The 20,699-nt window shown below is 42.1% G+C and overlaps 1 protein-coding gene across 1 annotated transcript in view; it reads right to left on the bottom strand.

Moving 5' to 3' along the window:
• The window catches only part of ATRN (attractin), a gene marked incomplete in the record, with an annotated part of 355,064 nt that overhangs the window by 204,299 nt on the left and 130,066 nt on the right, over nt 1-20,699 (bottom strand). Inside the window, 4 exon segments of the mRNA XM_073611025.1 lie at nt 8,438-8,592; nt 10,822-11,005; nt 18,117-18,360; nt 20,244-20,334. Of these exon segments, the coding sequence (XP_073467126.1) occupies nt 8,438-8,592; nt 10,822-11,005; nt 18,117-18,360; nt 20,244-20,334 (674 nt within the window).

Here is a 20,699-nt window from a genome sequence, read left to right on the forward strand (position 1 = left end):
CGGGCAGTTTAAGTCATAATGTACTAGTATATAATTGACAGACTCGCCTGCTGGCACCGCAGAAGGTGCTTCCATCTTCACCCGGTCGTCTTTCCAGGTACATGGGCTTTGGCTATCTGACCGAGCCGGCAATGACGTCGCCGTTTACGACATGGCTCTGAAGAAATGGCACGGGTGTGCCGTACCATCAGACCGCATGCGCCGATGACGTCACTGGCTGCATCTAAAGTAAATATCTCCTAAACGACGCTTGTTTAGAAAAAAATTTACAGTACCTATAGGAAAGCCTTATTATAGGCTTACCTACAGGTAAAAATCATGCATGGGAGTTTACTCATTAAAGGGATATAACACTTATGTAATATAAGCTATATTGTGGCAGTCTTATTCACAACATATTTTTGTGATCTTGACTTTTGGACTTTAGCTTTTCTTAAAGGAGAAGGCACTTTAGGCAATTTGTGACATTTTGTATATGATTTTTTACATTATACTGATGACAATGTACTTTTAACTGATTTAAAAGGGGAAAGCACGATTATAAATATACCAAATGGATTGCTAACACAGGATCTCAGACTGAACATTTGTCGGTAAACCGGAAGTAGATTGTTAAGAAGTGCGAATGGCCAGCTTAGTGTGGTTACACAAGACTGTTTTAATGGATGGGGAGAGATCTGCCCCACTTTTTGAATTAAACAAAACCTCTACTTTCTCTTACAATCTTCCCCAGAGGTGGCATGTTTGGCGGAAAAATGGAGACAATCAGTAACAGGTCACATACAATTTTCAACACGACAGGAAATCTCCCAATGTGATAATAGGTGCTCCTGACCCTTGGACATGCTCTCTAGGCCTATTCAGCTCAAGAAGGGCTTCAATCAGTTGCATCACTTGATTTTATCAGGCTGCGTGCGGCCACTAAGAAAACAAGCACACTTTGGCTTCTACATTCAATTGCAGTATGATGTATTTGGCACATTTCTCCTCGTTGCTCCGAAAATGACAGACATCTCCCATGTACACATAGGGGGCTCTAAGACAGGTACGTCAAAATAAGCTTAAATCATATGACCAAAAGGGTGCAAATGTCTTTAAATAGCTGCACCTACAAAATCCTTCAAAATATTATATATATATATATAAAAAAGGCAGGGTTTGACATATTTGCTTTGAATCTAGGAGACAGCTAAAAAAAAAAGTTAAGTGCCTTTTTTTTTTTAATAAATGTTAGGGGTGGAACATGTACAGGGGGACCCCTACTTACAAACATCCAACTTACAAACGACTCCTACTTACAAATGGAGGGAGACAACAGGAAGGGAGAGGAAATCCACCCCTAGGAAGGGAAATTCACTTCTGTAAGAGTTAATATGGGGAAAAGGTGTCTTCACTGATGCTTTATCACCGATCCTTGTTTCCCTAATAACCCAAAATTTTCAAAATCCATTTGTCATTGGGACAGAAAGTGAGGTGAAATCTTCTGAAGAGGAGCACAGACAGCAAAACAAATTTTACAGGGGTGATAACCCTTTCCTATGTTATCTAAAAAACTTAATAGATTTTTTTGGCTGGAGCTACACTTAAAAAATGTACCTGTTCCGACTTACAAACAGATTCAACTTAAGAACAAACCTAAAGTCCCTAACTTGTTTGTAACCCGGGGACCCCCTGTAATATGTTCCCGAACGTGAACTTATCCTTTAACCCTTTCACAGCCATTTTTTGCACACATTTAAAAAAATCATTTTAAGCCTGAAGATTTCATAAAACCCCCAAAACATGATATATTTTCTGAAAGCAGACATCCTAGAGAGGCTGATCTAAAGGTCTAGAAAACATAAGATTTCAGTAAAAAAAAACAACACACATTAAAAAATAGTTTTAGGGGGCACAAAAATAAATAACCCAACTTTTTGGTAAAATATAAAAGCCGAGGTTGCACTGAGTAAATAGATACCCAACATGTCAAACCTTAAACATGTCAGTACCCTATATTTTCCATAGTCAACACTTTAAAAGCCCTCTAGAAGTCATCATTTTAGCATTACAATGGAAGTCTGTGCTAGAATTATTGCTCTCATTTCGACGTGCGTGGCAATATGTAATACGTGTATCGCAGTCAACGTTTTCAGGCATAGGCTCCCCATCCCGTGCGTTTACATTTGTACATCCATATATGTGGTGGTGGTGGGAGGGATTTTATGTGCTTGGGTGTAACGGTAAATTTTTTAAATTAAAAACATTGTTTTCTATTTAAATTATTTTTCTTTTTCTCTACAAAGGGGACAAATGTATGTGATGATTTTTTTTTGGGTGACAGGTTCTCTTTAATGAGACATGCAGACCCTGCACGTCTCCCCTGTATGTAATGCAATGGACATCGCATTGCATTACATTCTTATCCAGCCTTGATGGCCTGGGAAACTATCAACTAGAAGGGGAGGGGAGCGGAACGTGTGTCTGCTCTACTCCGTCCCCCTCTACCCAGCGGCACCCACTATGCCGGTCCTGGGACCGCAGATGGGCAAGCGGAGCCCGGGATACATAGCAGAATGAGAAGGGGGGAGCATTCGGGCAGCAGCCCAGGCGCCAGGACAAAATGGCAACCTGGCGTTTGGGGTTTATCGAGCCCTGATATAAGTATTAAAGTTATTTTTTGGGATTACTAAACTGTGGGGAAAAAATAAAAAAAAACACCTTTCTGAACTACAGAGATTCTAGAAAATCTGTGCCAAAAGAAATATGAGTGCAGTAATTGCGCCTTCAAAAAAGTGCTAGCTGCTTGATTATCTTCTGGCTAAATCACTAAAGTTGGTCATACACATTGGGGCCAATTTACTAAAGGCAAATAGACTGTGCACTTTGCAAGTGCAATCTGCACTAGCAATTGTTTCAAAGCTTAGTAACTGAGGTAAAAGCTTCACTTTGTAAAGGAATCACATGCAAGCAAAAAAAAAAAAAATACAACAAAATTTTTGCTTGCACGTGATTGGATGATGGGAGTCAGCAGAGCTTCCCCAATTTACCAAGCTCTGGAGCAAATGCATTTGAAAAGTGCACAATCTATTTGCCCCCTTAGTAAATCAACCCCGTTGTTTTCTCGTCTAACAGATTCATCCATCCGTGTTAAGCACGTCGCTGGCTGTCAAAATGGCCAAACAGTGCCTGCATCTGACTGGATGCAGGCACTGTTAGACTCCGTCAAGTTTTCAGTGGAAGGGTGTTTAGGTGGGAGGGTGCCAAAACAAGGCCATCCACAGTCCCTGCCTTGGAATGAGCAAGAAGACCATTGTCAGAACTTCTGGATCTGCAAACACGTTCCAAGAAAGAAATTCAAAACACTGAAGCCAGCGGATGACCATGGCAGCCAGGAAACTAGAGCTTCAGGAGGAAAAGATTAGCAAGGACAACATCCGCATTTCCTTAGTACAGCTTTCTTTATAATTTGCTGCATGGTATTAAAGAGGTCTGAATGCTTTAACATGTTAAAAGTATTTTTTTTTTTTTTCCCCATCTTCACCGTGCATTAAAGGCTCCTGATGTGTATGTGATTATCTTCACTCTAACAGATAATGAACAGTACGGGGGTTATTTCTTTAAAATAAAAAGAAAATGATCAAACTGACTTCTTTTCTAATCTTCACAACTAAAAATATAGTAATTATGGATTTTAGTCCAGAGTTCTGTTGGCGAAAAACAGCTTTACGCAGAGGAGAAAAGGGAGGGGGGGGGCCGTTTTTAAAGCACTCACTGTTCTGGTTTCATTGCTAACAAGCGCTAGCAACCCAGAACAATAAAACCAGAATTCAGTCTACAGGAAAGCAAGAATTCATTAGAGGAAACCGGTATTTATAGATACAAGATGATTACTTCTTTTAACCCTTTTCTTACAAAGAAAAAACACTTTTGAAGTCAGTCCATCTCCAGAGATGGACTTGTGGAATGGTTCTGACTTTATAACAGCCTGTTGTCTCTGGTGGCTTCAGTAAGTATTAGGGGGTATGGATTAATATAGGGCTGAAACGAATTAATCGACAACTAATCGATTATGAAATTAATCGATTACTATTTTCATAATCGATTAATCAGCCAGTAACATAATGAGGTTTAAAAAAAAAATAAATAAATAAAATGATCCCTTTATAGTACAAAAAGAATAATCACTACTGTAAATATTACTTTCACAGTTCTACAGTAAAAAAATGAACCCCTTACAGTAGTGATTATTTGCTTTTTTTGTACAATAAAGGGACAATTTTAGTTTTTTTTAACCCCCATTATGTTACTAAACGTCTTAGACCTGGTTCACGTCTATGTGTTTTTTGGTGCTTTTTGCAGAAACGCACTAAAGCTCATTTACATGGTTTGGTATGGGACACGTTCACATCTATGCTTTTCTCAGCCGCTGCGTATTTGGAAAAGGGTCAGGGACTTTTTTTTTTTTTTTTTTTTATGCAAAACGGTGCTTTTTTGGTTCAATATACTTCAACGGAGAAGCTGCAGAAAAGCAAGTAATGCTTTTTGCAGCAATTTGTGTTTTTTAATCTGCCCAAAAACAAATTGGCCAAAAAAATGCAAAAATGCAAATCGCCGCAACATCACGTGCGCAAAAATCAAAACAAAAACTAAAAGCACTGCAGAAACCGATCAAAAGCAAAGTGCATAGGTGTGTACCGAGCCTTATTCTGGCCACACGGATCAATTTTCAGAATTTTTTTGAAGGAAGACATTGTTTTTTAAATTAAAAAAATGTGATCTCTGTCTGATGATATTTACCAGAATCAACCTCTAATAGTATATACAGTAGATATCCTCAAAAGGTTTATACAGTAGATATTCTCTAATAGTATATACAGTGTAGCTCTCCTCTAATAGTATATCCAGTATAGCTCTCCTCTAATAGTATATCCAGTGTAGCTCTCCTCTAATAGTATATCCAGTATATCTCCTCTAATAGTATATCCAGTATATCTCTTCTAACAGTATATACAGTATATCTCCTCTAATAGTATATACAGTATATCTCCTGTAATACAGTATATCTCTTCTGTCTTATTCTCGAGTGGATTAGAGATTTTGCTCCCTAGCCATATAGTTGGTTATTTATATTTACCACTGCATAGAGATATTTTATAAATTGCCTTTTTTTAAAACTTTACATATTAACTAAATTCACCACACTTTTTTTTTAAGGTTATTAACCAATTAATCGAAACAACCAGCCAATTAATCGATTATGAAAATGTATTTTATTGGGATTTTATGTGATACACAAACACAAAGTGGCACGTAATTGTGAAGTGGAAGGAAAATAATAAATGGTTTTCTAAATGTTTTACAAATAAATATGTGAAAAGTGTGAGGTGCATTTGTATTCAGCCCCTGAATCAATACTTTGTAGAACCACCTTTCTCTGCAATTACAGTTGCAAGTCTTTTTGGGGATGTCTCTACCAGCTTTGCACATCTAGAGAGTGACATTTTTGCCCATTCTTCTTTGTAAAATAGCTCAAGCTCTGTCAGACTGGATGGAGAGTGTCTGTGAACAGCAATTTTCAAGTCTTGCCACAGATTCTCAATTGGATTTAGGTCTGGACTTTGACTGGGCCATTCTAATACATGAACATGCTTTGATCTAAACCATTCCATTGTAGATCTGGCTGTATGTTTAGGGTCGTTGTCCTGCTTGAAGGTGAAACCTCTTCCCCAGTCTCAAGTCTTTTGCAGACTCTAACAGGTTTCCTTCTAAGATTTCCCTGTATTTGGCTTCATCCATCTTCCCATCAACTCTAATCAGCTTCCCTGTCCCTGCATCCCCACATGATGCTGCCACCACCATGTTTAACAGTGCTTCTCTGATTAATGTTCTCCTTGCCCGGCCTGTCAGTTTAGGTGGACGGCCATGTCTTGGTAGGTTTTTAGTTGTGCCATACTCTTTCTATTTTCTGATGATGGATTGAACAGTGCCTGTGAGATGTTCAAAGCTTGGGATATTTTCTTATAACCTAACCCTGCTTTAGACTTCTCCACAACTTTATCCCTGATGTGTCTGGTGTGTTCCTTGGCCTTTATGATGCAGTTTGCTCACTAAGGTTCTCTAACAAACCTCGGAGAGCATCACAGAACAGCTGTATTTATACTGGTGACTTCTGAAGGCAATTGGTTCTACTAGATTTTAGTTAGGGGTACCAGAGTAAAGGGGGCTGAATGCAAATGCACACCACACTTTTCAGATTTTTTTTTTTTGTAAAAAATTTTGAAAACCATTCATGATTTTCCTTCCACTTCACAATTATGTTCCACTTCATGTTGGTCAATCACACAAAATCCCTATAAAATACATTTACGTTTTTGGCTATAACACGATATAATGTGTAAAATTTCAAGGCACTGTAGTAATGGATAAATTGAGGGTAGGTGTACTACCCTGGGGTGCGATGTTGCGGACCCTGCAGCTTACACATGCATGTATTTGCAAATGTGTACAAACTAAACCCCTGTTTTTAACACAAACTAATAGAAAGGAAAATTTGGTTTGTTGCAGGCTGGCTGGTAAGTTGAGCTGGGAATTTTTCATGGTTTATTATGACATGCATCGCCCTTCCATGTGCTCCATGCAGTTAAGGCCAGTTATAGGTTGGGGCAGTTGCCATTTGTTTGTACTAAGGGACGCCTACTTACCTTCAAAGTGATGTGTCTCGTGCTGCTGTGTCCTGGTTTAGCAGAAATCTTCCTCCTCTAATGCTGCCGCCCCCGCACCCAACCCTGCAATCTTTTGGTACAGTGAGGCTTAATAGAACTAAGGTAGCTTAGACAGGCACTCATCAAGAGTGCCCAACTGCACCCACCATTCTCGCCCAGCTCCTCCCTTCATAGAAGATGTACTAGAACTACTATATATTAAAACAGGATCTATGAATGGAGAACAGGCTGATGATTGAAAGGACCTCCATTCATAGAAACGTATTTCATTATTGCTGCTGCTTCTATTATCACCCTGTCCATTGAGAGCACCTGTATTGGCCACAAAAGGTATTTATTGGACATAGGGGGGTTTGCAGGGTCAGGGAGAGCTTGGACCTACAGTCAGGAAAGCTGAGCATACCATTCTACCATCCGAGAGATAGAGCATACTATCATGGAGAGGCATAGGGCCTGTAACTAGACATATAGTGAGGGAAAAAAGTATTTGATCCCCTGTTGGTTTTGTACGTCGCACACTGACAAAGAAATGATCCGTCTATAAATTTAATGGTAGGTTTATTTTAACAGTGAGACACAGAACAAAAATATCCAGAAAAAAAGCCTTTCAAAAAAGTTATAAATTGACTTGCATTTTAATGAATGAAATAAGTATTTGATTCCTTCGCAAAAGTACTTGGTGGAAAAACCCTTGTTGGCAATCACAGAGGTCAGACGTTTCTTGTAGTTGGCCACCATCTTTGCACACATCTCAGGAGGGATTTTGTCCCACTCCTCTTTGCAGATCCTCTCCAAGTCATTGTTTAAAGGTATCGGGGCTGACGTTTGGTAACTCAAACCTTCGAAAAGCTAAATTTTGGTCTCATCTGACTACAACACTCTCACCTAGTACTCCTCTGAATCATTCAGATGTTCATTAGCAAACTTCAGACAGGCCTGTACATGTGCTTTCTTGAGCAGGGGGACCTTGCGGGCGCTGCAGGATTTCAGTACTTCACGGCGTAGTGTGTTACCAATTGTTTTCTTGGTGACTATGGTCCCAGCTGCCTTGAGATCATTGACAAGATTCTCCCGTGTAGTTCTGGGCCGATTCCTCACCGTTCTCATGATCATTGAAACTCCACGAGGTGAGATCTTGCATGGAGCTCCAGACCGAGGGACATTGACAGTTATTTTGTGTTTCTTGCATTCGCGAATAATCGCACCAACTGTTGTCACCCTCTCACCAAGCTGCTTCGCGATGGTATTGTAGCCCTTTTTGGGTAGGTCTACAATCTAGTCCCTGACATCCTTGTACAGCTCTTTGGTCTTGGCCATGGTGGAGAGATTGGAATCTGATTGCTTCTGTGAACAGGTGTCTTTTATACAGGTAACAAGTACATATTAAGAGCACTAATCTCAGCTCATTACCTGTATAGAAGACACCTGGGAGGGAGCCAGAAATCTTGCTGATTGATAGGGGATCAAATACTTATTTCACTCATTAAAATGCAAATCAATTTATAACTTTTTTGAAATGCGTTTTTCTGGATTTTTTTGTTATTCTATCACTCACTGTTAAAATAAACCTACCAATAAAATTATAGACTGATCATTTATTTGTCAGTGGGCAAATGTACAAAATCAGCAGAGGATCAAATACTTTTTCCCCCTCACTGTATGGGGACTATATCCATTAGACAATTATCAGGGAACCAATATAAAATGGCTTTTTTTCAGAATAGAAATCTCACCTATGTCATAGGCCATAAAGTCAGCAGAAAAACACTTCGCCCCCTGGCTCATTGATGTGTCGTTGTGGGTGTTCCCGCCAAACACCAGCATTGTGCCGCTAATGATCACTGCGGTGTGCAGGTAGCGGAAATGTTTGCTGTCCTTTAGGATTACCCTAGACACAAGAGAGAATGACAATAAATGTTAAGGCCTAAATGGCATAAGCATGACCCGCTGCAAAGTAAGCACCTAAATGACCCTGTTAAAGCAGTAGTAAACGTTGAGGGAGGGAGAAAAAAAAAATACTAGCATACTAGCACATTATGAAAGACTTACCTTTAAAACGAAGCGCTTCAGTGGCTCGTTGTCACCGCTGCAGAGGGCTTCCGTCTTGCTTCCAGGTTCGCGGGCTGCGCCACAGAGCTCTGAAGGAACGGCATGGGTATGCCATTCCTTCTGAGCAAATGCGCTAGTGACATCACCAGCTGCTACTCACTAGAACATCTCCTAAACAGTGCACATGTAGGAGATATTCATTTAAACTACAGGCAAGCTTTACTTTAAGCTTACCTGTTGGTAAAAATAAAAAAAAAAGGAGCGTTTACTACCACCTTAACGTTGTCTGCAAATGTGAAAACTGGTTTCCGCAGGCCTTCATTCATTTAATTCTTCCACCCACTGAAAGCAAAATGCCAAAAACGTATTCCTGAAAACAGATGGTGCTTCCCAAACGCTCCAATATTTAAATCAGGGCTGCCCCTTTCACACGGACGGACTGTTCAGGTCCGCCTGTCAGTTTTTTAGGCGGACCTGAACAGACGCTCCATGCAGGTCAATGGAGCGACGGATGTCAGCGGTGACCATGTCCGCTGACATCCGATCCGCTAAAATCGGACGTATGGCGATACTTTCCCATCCGTCCTGGCAGATCGGATGAGATCTCATGAAAACGGACATGCTGTCAGTTTTCGTCCGATCCCTCCATAGGAGTCAGCGGCGCTCTGACAGGCCCCTCCTCGCTCAGTGAGCAGAGAGGGACCTGTCCTCCGCCGGCTCAGCAGAGATCAACGGAGAGATCTCCTGCTGAGCTGGCGGACCTGAGCGGATCCGCCTCGTGTGAATGAGGCCTTATACCTAGTATTAATAAAATCGGAGTGGATAGTAACAATACCCAGTGCACAATACTACAATTGCATATCTTAAAAATGTACTGTTGAAAAGTAATAATATTAATAATAATAATCACAAAAAAAACCCAACAAACAACAATAATAATAATCCTAATAATACACATGCATAAAAAAAAAAATTTCAAATATATATGTGTATTTTGTATAATATACACACAATCCTGGGCAGCACAGTGGTGTAGTGGTTAGCACCCTCACCCAGCAGCAAACGAGGGTCGTGGCTGAGGTTCTTTTTTTTTATTTTTATTATTATTACTTTTCAACAGTACAGTTTTAAGATATGCAATTGTTGATAAAGTATTGTGCACTGGGTATTATTACTATCCACTTGGGTGGGTGGGGCCGTATGGATGACAGGGGTTGCTAGCTCCTCCCCCTCCCACACTTATACTTCCGGGTCATTTTCCCTATTTAATCTTCACACTCAGCCGACTAATCAGATAACCCTAAGAAGGGGCGTGTCCCCAAAACATGTAGTGTCGGCGACGTGCGACTCTCTTTGCTCCTTTGGCATCGACAGTTCCTAATTGGCCCCAGCAGCAGGGTTTGTCAATACTCTTCAGATTCCCTTGGCTGATTTCCACCAGGCTGCGACATCACTTCCGGGCTTCATACAGTGCGAGCGGCCGCTGTATACTGGCCCCAACAGTTCCTGTGCCTGCAGTTTGGTTCCCCCTTCATCGTACCCCTGGCCTTACGGTCCTGGACGGGCCCCCCCCCCCCCCCCACCAGCGGTGCTCCTGTACTCTTTGGGTTTCCCTAAGCCCCTGTGTCATCCATGCAGCTCCAGCCTCCAAGTACTGCCAGTTTTTTAATCCAAGTCTCTGCATGACCATCAATTGACTGCTGTACGCCTTGGTGAACATTTTTTTTTTAAAACAATAATAAAAAGTTTTTACTTTGCCTGTGAGGGTCCTATTTATGTCGGCTGATCAGCGCTGTTCACCCCTTTGATTATAACATCAATTTTATTTGGGTACAACATCGCACGACCGCGCAATTGTCAGTTAAAGTAACGCAGTGCCGTATTGCAAAAAACAGCCTGGTCAGGAAGTGGGTAAATCCTTCTGGGGATGAAGTGGTTAATTCAACAGTATCTTCTCAAAATGGCATGACCCTTTTTTTCCTTCACATATAGCCAAACAACCACTGGAAAAATGTATTTTCCAAAAAATCAAGACTCACAGGCCATAGCTATAAGGGTATACACCTACCACATACTGGTGTCCACATCGTACTTGTACAGGTCATCAGCCAGTCGGTATTTATTGGCAGTAAAGGCTTTATAGCCCCCATGGATGTAGATGGATCTGGTGGCTTCATCATAAACACTGCTGTGACCGTATCCTCCTTGGACTAGAGCACCCCGAGTCACCACTATTTCCCAGGTGTTCGTGGCTGAGGGAAAGAGACAGAGGGGTTACCACATTGCATCCTGGCAGCTTAAAGGGAAAAAAGAAATGATACATATACACACATACATATATATATACACATATATATATTTATATTATTATTATTATTCATGATTTATAGAGTGCCAACAGTTTACACAGCGCTTTAAAATGTAGAGGGGGGACAACACAATTACAGTACAGCTCAATACAAAAAGGTGCAGGAGGGCCCTGCTCGTGGAGCTTACATTCTAAAGGGAGGGGGTGGTGGTACAAAAGGTAATAGCTGCAGAGAATGATTTGATGAGGGTACATACATATATATATATATATACACATACATATATATACACATACATACACACACACATACGTTTTACCCGACTCCTTTTATTTTTCAATCAAAGTACGACAGGCAGGAGCGTGCCGACAGGGCCAGCCACTGAGCGACTTTCAGCTGGTTCATAAGGAACCAGGCAAACTTTGCTTCATGTATGACCAGCTTTAATTTTTATGCACTGTGTGTTAATATAAATATGTATGGGTGCTGCCATATCTGCCAATTATGATAGACAGGCAGACTCTGCTGCTTGCTTTTTAGTGCTGCATATTGTCTGCGTGTCATGGATTTCCTTGGTTCAAGTCTGCTCAGGCCAAACGAAACCACTCCATAATCAACTGGCATTTTATCTCAGCAGCTAATATAAACAAACGGTGAATGCTCCCCCTAATAAAACACACAGCCACCAGAGTTAGGGCTCATGCAAACTGCAGCTCAAAGAAGCTTAAAGGGGTTGTAAAGGTTCGTGTTTTTTCACCTTAATGCATCCTATGCATTAAGGTAAAAAAACACCTGTCAGTGACCGGCCCCCCAGCCTCCCAGCCCCCCGCCCGTTTTACTTACCTGAACTCTCGAACTTATCCCACAGGGAGGCGCACTCTCGCTGCCCGGGGTTCTCGGATCTTGATTCGATAGATTGAACAGCACAGCCATTGGCTCCCACTGCTGTCAATCAAATCCAATGACGCGGCTGTGGGGAGGAGCCGCCGAGGGACCCCAGAAGATGAGGATTGGGGCCACTCTGGGAAAAACGAGCTGCACAGTGGAGGTAAGTATGACATGTTTGTTATTTATTTTTTATTTTTTTTAAATCCCGAACCTTTAAAGAAGCGGCTCCTACAGGCTTTTGAGCTTTTTTTTTTTTGAGCTCTTATTTTTTTTCTGCCTGGAAACTCCCCTCTATGTTAGCCAATGTGTTGCCATGCACACTATGGCTTTTTCAGGCATATGTTCTTACAGGCAGAAAAAAGCCACCACCAAACTAACGTTTTTGTATAAATAAAAGTGTGGCACTAAAGTATATAAAAATACACTGTAAATGATCAAAATATAAATCCATTTTTGACAGGAGCTTTGGAGCAGAAAAGATGCCCGAGTGCTCAAAAAATGCGCAAAAGAGCAAGAAAAAGCTCAAAGAAGCTCGAAAACACATAAAAGAAAGGCAAAAAAAAATTAGCTGAGGGGAGGGTTCGTGAAAAAAAAAAAATGCTTATGCTCAAAAAAGCTCAAAGGAGCTCAATAAAAACGTGCAAATGTTACCAAAAAAGTACAAGCTTCTTCAAGCAGAAACAAAAGCTCATATTCCTGTAAAAGTAGCTTTTTTTTTTTTTTTTTTTTTGAGCTGCGGTGTGCATGAGCCCCTTAGGATCTACAAATCTGAAAAGTGAAAACATTGGACTCATGTAATGACCTATGCATGAATCTAGAAAATTTAGTACTAAACAAAATTTCTGAAAACAATATATCTTTGCCAATCCCTCTAAAGAAAACAAAGAGTGCATTTGCTGCACTTTTTTACTCAGCATAAAAGCGTTCTATAATAAGTTAAATAAGCTATAATGAGTTTTACAAGCAGGTGCAATTTAAGTACTACATAAAAAAGTGTTACTAAACACACAACAGTAAAATCAGTCTATATATGCAGTAAGGCATGCTTGTTTTATTCACTGTGGAACCTAAGGGGTTAATCTTCACACATTGTGTAAAAGGGCTGTTTGATTTTGCCGCCTCCGATCCTCCCCTTCTTCCACTCTCCCCAATATATATCCTGATAATACAGAGCCAGCTGCACATGCTCAATTTGGTGTGTATTGCTACAGTGTGTTTTTGTGAGGGTGTGCATGTGATCAGTACAGGGCCAATCAGCCCTGTCCAGACGGAGGGTCAGGGGTCTTGCACCCTGACAGGACCGTCAGTGCAGAATGAAAACTCCTCCTACAAGCTTTAAAGTGACACTCACAGAAGTCACAAGACTGCTGTATACTGCTGATGAGAAAAAGTGTTTAGCAGTTTATATTACTAAAATAATAATTGCATTTCCATGTTCTGTGTACTGTGGGAGACCAGATATAGTGAATGCAGGCTCCTGGGTTTAGTAACACTAAGTTTTGGGTACACATTAAAATTGCTCACATTATGAATTCCTTGATAACAAACAATGAAACTGTTTAAAACTGGACTCTAGACATTTTTTTTCAGCTTCAACCAAAGTAATTACAGTGGAACCTTGGTTAACGAGTAACGCGGTTAACAAGCGTTTTGAAAGATGAGCAACTTTTTTTTTTCTAAATCCTGACTCAGTTTGCGAGTGTTCTCTCGCAAAACAAGCAGAAATCAAGCTAATGCAATGTGCAGTACCGCATTTGGCCAGAGGTGCGGGGGCGCTGGTGACACTCGGAACGGTTCGGAGCCGTTCGTAAATACTTGGAATCAATCGGAAACACTCCGCTCCCCGAGGCTTTCCAAGTTCAGCCGAGCTGTCCCTGAGTATTTCCGAGACTCTCTGCCACCCCCCACCTCTGGCCACATGTGGTATTGCATGCAAGTCAATGCGAAACGAATTATCTTTGTTTCCACTGATTTCTATGGGGAAACTCGCTTTGATATGCGAGTGCTTTGGATTACAAGCATTCTCCTGTAACAGATTATGCTCGCAATCCAGGGTTCCACTGTATGCATATTCCATACCTGGTCAATATCTGTGGAAGGGGAGAATAACTGAAGTAGCATCTGCTTCTACAGTGATCCTTGCTGTGTTCTGGATCCTGTGCCAAGAAGCTGCCCTGCTTCATAGTAACCACAGGGGATTGCTCAATTGGCACGGGGGCTATTCAGGGAGAGCCTTGCATTTTTCTCAGTGAATATCAGTGAATACAAGGCATTCTCTGATCAAATGAATTGGAGACCGAGACTGAGCTTCTAAACTTACATTTTTGAAAGCTTAAATGGGTTGTAAAGGTTCAGGGTTTTTAAAAAACAAACATGTTATAATTACCTCCGCTGTGGAGTTGGTTTTGCACAGAGTGGCCCGATCCTTCTTTTCTGGGGTCCCTCAGCAGCGCTCCTGTGTCCTCTTCTCCTCGAGTGCCCTGGAGAGGCGCTCTCCTTCGTGGACACCCGTGCGGGCGCGCTCCTGTGTCCTGCTTTTGCGTCTATTGACACAAAAAGCAGGACTTGGCCCCGCCTCCCTGTGTCATTGGATTTGATTGACAGCAGCGGGAGCCAATGGCTGCGCTGCCATCAATCTATCCAATCAGGAAACGAGACACAGGCCGGAGCTGGTGTGCTCGTTCCCATCGTGGGAAACACAGGGCTCAGGTAAGAATAAGGGGGGCTGCTGAGTGACAGAAGGACTTTCACCTTGAGGCATGGGTTAACTGCTTGTTTTTGTTAAGGGAAGAGGAGAGCAGAGATATATTTACCTGATCCTTACAAGACCGGTCCCGGCACCCCTGCGCTACAGTGGTAGTGATAATGGATTGTTCCTGACATCATCCCCCCCAGACCAGGCTCCATAGACCAGGAACAGTCCACTTCTGGACCATGGGGGGCAGCGCAGTTTTTCCAGAAAAGCCCAGAAACAATAGTGTGCATTTTGTGTTTTTTATCCCACCTAAAACCCAGGGCCGGTGCCAGGATTTGTGTGTACATAGGCGAAGGTGTATTTTGGTGCTTTCCAAAAAATTTGAATTCATAAACTTATGAGGTCATGTGTGCTTGTCATCTGCCGTATATATTTGCAGCCACTTCACTCAAAAAAGCAACAATGAATGCAGGTATGATGGCTGTCTCCTAAAAGCTGCCTTTTGCCACATTTTGTCCAGTCCAGTACCAGCCACAGGAGACGCCGTATATGCCAAGAATAAAGCACACTATAGGGCATTACCAGGACAAACTGTGCTGCTTTATTAAAAATATGTGCTCACAGCAAACTTGACTCAGATAAAGAGATAAAGTGTCGACTAGGCTCGGTAATGTACTATAGCGTTTATTCTTTGTACATACGTGGTTTCCTCTGGCTGGTACGGGACTGGGTGGAGTGGTGAAAGGCCACTTTTGGGAGAAAGCCATCATACAGGCATTGTTGCTTTTTGAGTGAAGTGGCTGTAAATAATAAGGCAGATGACAAGCACACATGACCTCATAATTTAAAGGAGGACAATTTTTTTGGTAAGCAGATGGTATGTGTGTGCTCTGTCTTGGTGACGGTACACTGAAGTCGATGCAAACAACTTGCAGTGGATCTCCACAAGTTTATCACGACACAATTTTATTGGACTTTTTGTATAAAATGTATACTCATAACACTAGCACTTTGGATGTGCATATATTAGTTATTCTCTATATCACATTGCACTTTTACATGAGCAGTCCAACTGGATCCGCCTGTCTGTTTTTCAGGTGGACCTTCCAGTCTCTTGGAGCAGCAGCTGTAATCTCCAATCCAATCTGGTCCACTAAAAAGAAATGGAAGGGGATCTGTTGTTCCCTTCCGTCTGGGCGGATCGGGTGTAAACGGACAGCAAAGTCTGACATCTGACCACCCATAGAACAGAGCAGGCTCCATCCCACCCTGCTTACAGATCCCCCACTGAGCAAAGCAGAGACCCCCCCCTGTGTATTCTGTTCTGTCCCCATCTCCTATGCTCTGTGTGTAGCTTCTTTAACTGCCCCCCCCATGTCCCCTTCTCTCTTTTCCCCTTGCTCTACCTCTCCTTCTCTGTCCTCTGTTCCCCATACAGAGGGCCCCCATGTGCATGCAGCGGGCTGTATAATAAGCAGCACAGTCATACATAATAAAAAAAAAAAAAAAAAAAGCATTTAATCCATGTCCTCCTACCTTCCACAGAGTATCTTCAGCTCTGCCATTCCAGTTCCTGTGTATGCTGACCCCACCCCCTGCTCACACTTGGCTCCTCCCCCTGGTCTCCAGGGCTCCCTCTTATCTTAATCACCTCCAGTTCAGGGGGGATTGTGTCTGTGCTGCACTGGAGGTGGGAGTTCATTGGCTGGGGATTGATCATAGGGCGGGGGCTGGAGGGAGAGAAACAACCATCATCTCCTGCAACTGACTGTGCAGGAGGAGCAGAGGGGGAGGGGCCGGGAGAGCAGATGTGCACAGGAAGCCCTGAAGTCACAGTGCCTGGGGCTGTGCTGCCTGTCACAGTGCTCAGCTATGCAGAGCGAGGAAAACGTGCGAGCGAGGGCGAAGCAAGCATAAGCCCTTCTTGAAAGAACCCCCAGTGGCTTTAGCGCCCCTCTCCTGGTGCCCTCAGGCGGCCGCCTGGGCTGCCTTATGCTGACACCGGCCCTGCCTAAAACACACCAACCCTGATACTAATTAAAAAAAAAAAAAAAAAACATCCAAAAAAATACTGACCCTGACACTGACCTAGATCAAACCTTGATCTAGTTTTTTTAGTTTTTTTTTTTCATACATTTTTTTTTCTCTGCAAGAAAAGAGAGAGATACGATGTATCTTTCTCCTCCAATCACAGAGAGAAAACATGGGGGGTGGGCTTCACAGTGACTGATCGCTCTTGCAGCCAATCAGAGGCCATAACAGCAATCAGGTAACCTGGAATCAGGTGTTTCGTGTCCCGATTGTTAGCACAAAGGGAGACAACCAAATATGCCGCCCCACGGAAAAAAGCCCAGTGTAGTGGGGCCGCATATTTTTGTGAGGTCAGCATCAAGGGGCTAAACAAAAGATGTGCAAAGTCTTAGTTTTATTTTTTTTTTCTTTAGAAAGCAGCTACAACCCGAGTAGAAAAGCCTTCCCCCCTGCCGTGAAGTCACAGTGATCTCTCTGCAAAAGTCTGATACGCCTCCTTCAGAGTCACACCCATAGCTAACCAATAGCACCACTGGAGAAGAGACGTTTGAGAGGGGATATGATTTCAATTTAAAAATACTGTACTGGTGACCCCACAATAGAGATAAAACTTTTTCGCGTACGGGAGTTTAACAAGACACGTGGCCACTCATTAAAATTAAAAGAAAAGAGGTTTAACCTTAAACTGCGTAGAAGGTTCTTTACGGTAAGAGCAACAAGGATGTGGAATACTCTTCCACAGGAGGTGGTCTCAGCAGGGCGCATCGATAGTTTAAAAAAACGATTAGATAAGCACCTGAACGACCACAACATACTGGGATATACAATGTAATATACACAATGTAATACTGACATATAATCACACACATAGGTTGGACTTGATGGACTTGTGTCTTTTTTCAACCTCCCCTACTATGTAACTATATAACAGATATTCTCCTAAGAAAGCCAAAACCTTACACTTTTACTTTCTTAAATATTCAGGTTTGAGGTTTATTAACAATTTGAATTGACCGAGAGCACGGTAGTTGATCAATAATGAAATGAATCCTCAAAAAATACAACTCGCCTAATAACTGTGCACACCAGTGTAATTACAGTCCGTGCTGCCCCAGCTCTTCCATCTCTCTGCTCACCTCCCTACATAACCTTTTACATAGCTACTGGGTAGGCAAAAAGAGGAATACAACAGTGTCACTTGAATGAGAGTTCTAAAGAATGATCTGGGGACAGGGTTTCTTCAACACTAAAGATGGCCCTAGATTGCTAATCACACTAGTTTAATACTTGTAGCTTAAATATTGATATGCGCACGGTTTTACACAAAAAAAAGGGCCATTTTCTGTACTTTTTTGAAGTGTCAGTAAAAAATGTGGCCGACAGTAAATTTCATTGGCAACACTGCCCTTCGCTCATGAACAAAAGTCTGTCACCACCTACCAAAACTGTATTGCTGAACGCTGCTGATGTAGCCATACATGGGACAGTGACCGAAGAACACCAGCATGACAAGACCACCATCAGTTACATTTACTATGTGAGAGGAATGGCCGACCACAGCGTACTGTTCCTTGATGTTCGGAAGAATCTGAACCCACGACTCATTATGCACATGAAACACCCACAGCTGGTTGGTGACGTTCCCCGTGGCATCTATTTTACCACCATACATGTACAACTTGTCCTACAAAGAAAAGAAAAAAAGGTTTGGTTGGTGGGATAATGTATGACCTGTGAAAATATTTAGTGCTATATGACTTTATAAGTAACCAAAGTGGTTAAATGACGCCTTACACACACTGTGCTACACAACCATCCAACCTTGAAATATCATGCAGATTCTATTTCTATCCATTAAACCAAATACATGCTATATTACATCGTGTTCATACTCACTCAAGCACTAGAGTATTTGTTTTCTGCAGACTGCAACAATCCTGGTTGATCCTGCAGTTCACTGCCCTCCCTCCTACTCTGTGTTACCGCTGCAGCCTGAGATTGTATAGACAAGCTGCTGACATCTACTGAGCATGCTCCAGTTTCAGTTCCCTTCTAAGCTGTTTCTTTTTCGTATTTGTGCAGTCCAGAGTAACACATGTGGTCATGTACACAGCGGTAAATGACACTCCCCTATCCATCCTCATACTTCTAAACACTATGGAGGCAGAGAAAGAAAGATATCACCGCTCCAGGAAGGTCAATCAGGAATAGACATCTCCTCCATGCTGGAAGTAACAGGTGCCGGCAATGCTTATAATGAAGTAGAGAGAAAAAGTCCTGGACACCCGCACTCAAAATAATGAATTATCTTTATTGCATGATGATCATAAAAGATACATGCCACAGCAGAAAATTGTAGGAAATCTGACGCGTTTCACACTGTAGTCAGTGCTTAATCATAGCTAGATTACCTATGATTAAGCACTGACTACAGTGTGAAACGTGTCAGTTTCCTGCAATTTTCTGCTGTGGCATGTATTTTTTATGATCGTCATTCAATAAAGGCAATTCATTATTTTGAGTGCGGCTGTCCAGGACTTTTTCTCTCTACTTCACTAAGGAGGCAGGATAGAAGATGGTCGATTAATGAAGGCTTCACCTCTGCCAGTCCCAGCACATACACACCACAGACACAGGCTGGAGGGGCATCACACATCCTATATTTGGCAGAACATCTTCCAGATCTCTTTACAGTGTGAACCAAGTGAAAGCTATTGTCAGTCAACCTAAACTCCGCCTATATCATGTTGCTGCAAAAAATATGTAGAACAAAACTTTATTGCTATTAGTTATTTTAAATTATCTATTCTGAAAGGCTTTATGTCATGTGACTGGCACAGCACCAATCACTGCTATGCAGGCACAGATTCATACATCAGCAGAGTACAAGAACCTCCTCCCTCAGAACTTTCCCCAAGGACAGGAAAGACCTGAGAAATGTCACGTGGCCACTGAACAGCAATGTTTAAACAAAGTACTGAAGATTTTTTTATATCAAAGTGTTACTAAACCCGCAACAGTAAAATCAGACTGTATATGCAGTAAATTATACTCGTTATGCTCACTGTGGGACCTAAGGGGTTAATCCTCTGCATTGTGTAAAAAAAGCTGTTTGATCCCGTCTCCGCCCCTTCTTCCACAGTCCCCAATCCATCTCCTGATAGTACAGAGCCTTGGGGGCACTCTGCACATGCTCAGTTTGTGGTGTATTGCTAGAGTTGTTTTTTTTTTCCTTTGGATGGTGCATGTGATCAGCACAGGGCCAATCAGCACTGTGCAGACAGAGGGTCAGGGGTCCTGCAGCCTCATAGGAGAGTCAGAGCAGAATGAAAACTCCTACTACACACTTTAACCAAACACTAATAGAAGTCACAAGACTGCTATATACTGCTGATGAGAAAACGTATTTAGCAGTTTATTTCCTAAAATAATTGCATTTCTGTGTTCTGTGTGCTGTGGGGAGACCAGATATAGTGAATGCAGAGTCCTGGGTTTAGTAACACTAAGTTAAATACAGTGGTATGATCTTTTATACATAACTAGGTTTAGAGAAGCCTGAGACTGTACCTTATATACTGCAAGGGAATGCCCATATCTCACAGTAATGGAGTTGACGGAGTTGTTCAGAGGAAGCCAGTCATGAGAGACGAGATCATACCTGTACAAAACACAAACCAGTTACTGCCGAACCACAGAGTCACACAGCAGACGGCCTATAGCATATAAGACATTGTATCTGTACATAACCATCATTAGAAGCCTAGGTGGAAACATTTCTTGGATTTTTCAAGTATTACCGTAAAGCTGAACTCCAGGTTTACGTTTACTTTAGTTTGTTTGGGCCAAGCTGGCCCAAATGAAGGACTTCCTTTACTATTTGATGCAGCAGCTGTCAGCACTCTTATAACTATATGTAGATCGAGCTACATACAGTATACAGGGCTGTGTTCCGTCGGTGGTACGAGGACTTCCCGTCTGCTGCTGCTGGAACAAAATGGAGTCAGCTGGGTACTTCTTAGCCAT

This window comes from Aquarana catesbeiana, linkage group LG01, assembly GCF_042186555.1.
Source record: "Aquarana catesbeiana isolate 2022-GZ linkage group LG01, ASM4218655v1, whole genome shotgun sequence".
NCBI lineage: Eukaryota > Metazoa > Chordata > Amphibia > Anura > Ranidae > Aquarana > Aquarana catesbeiana.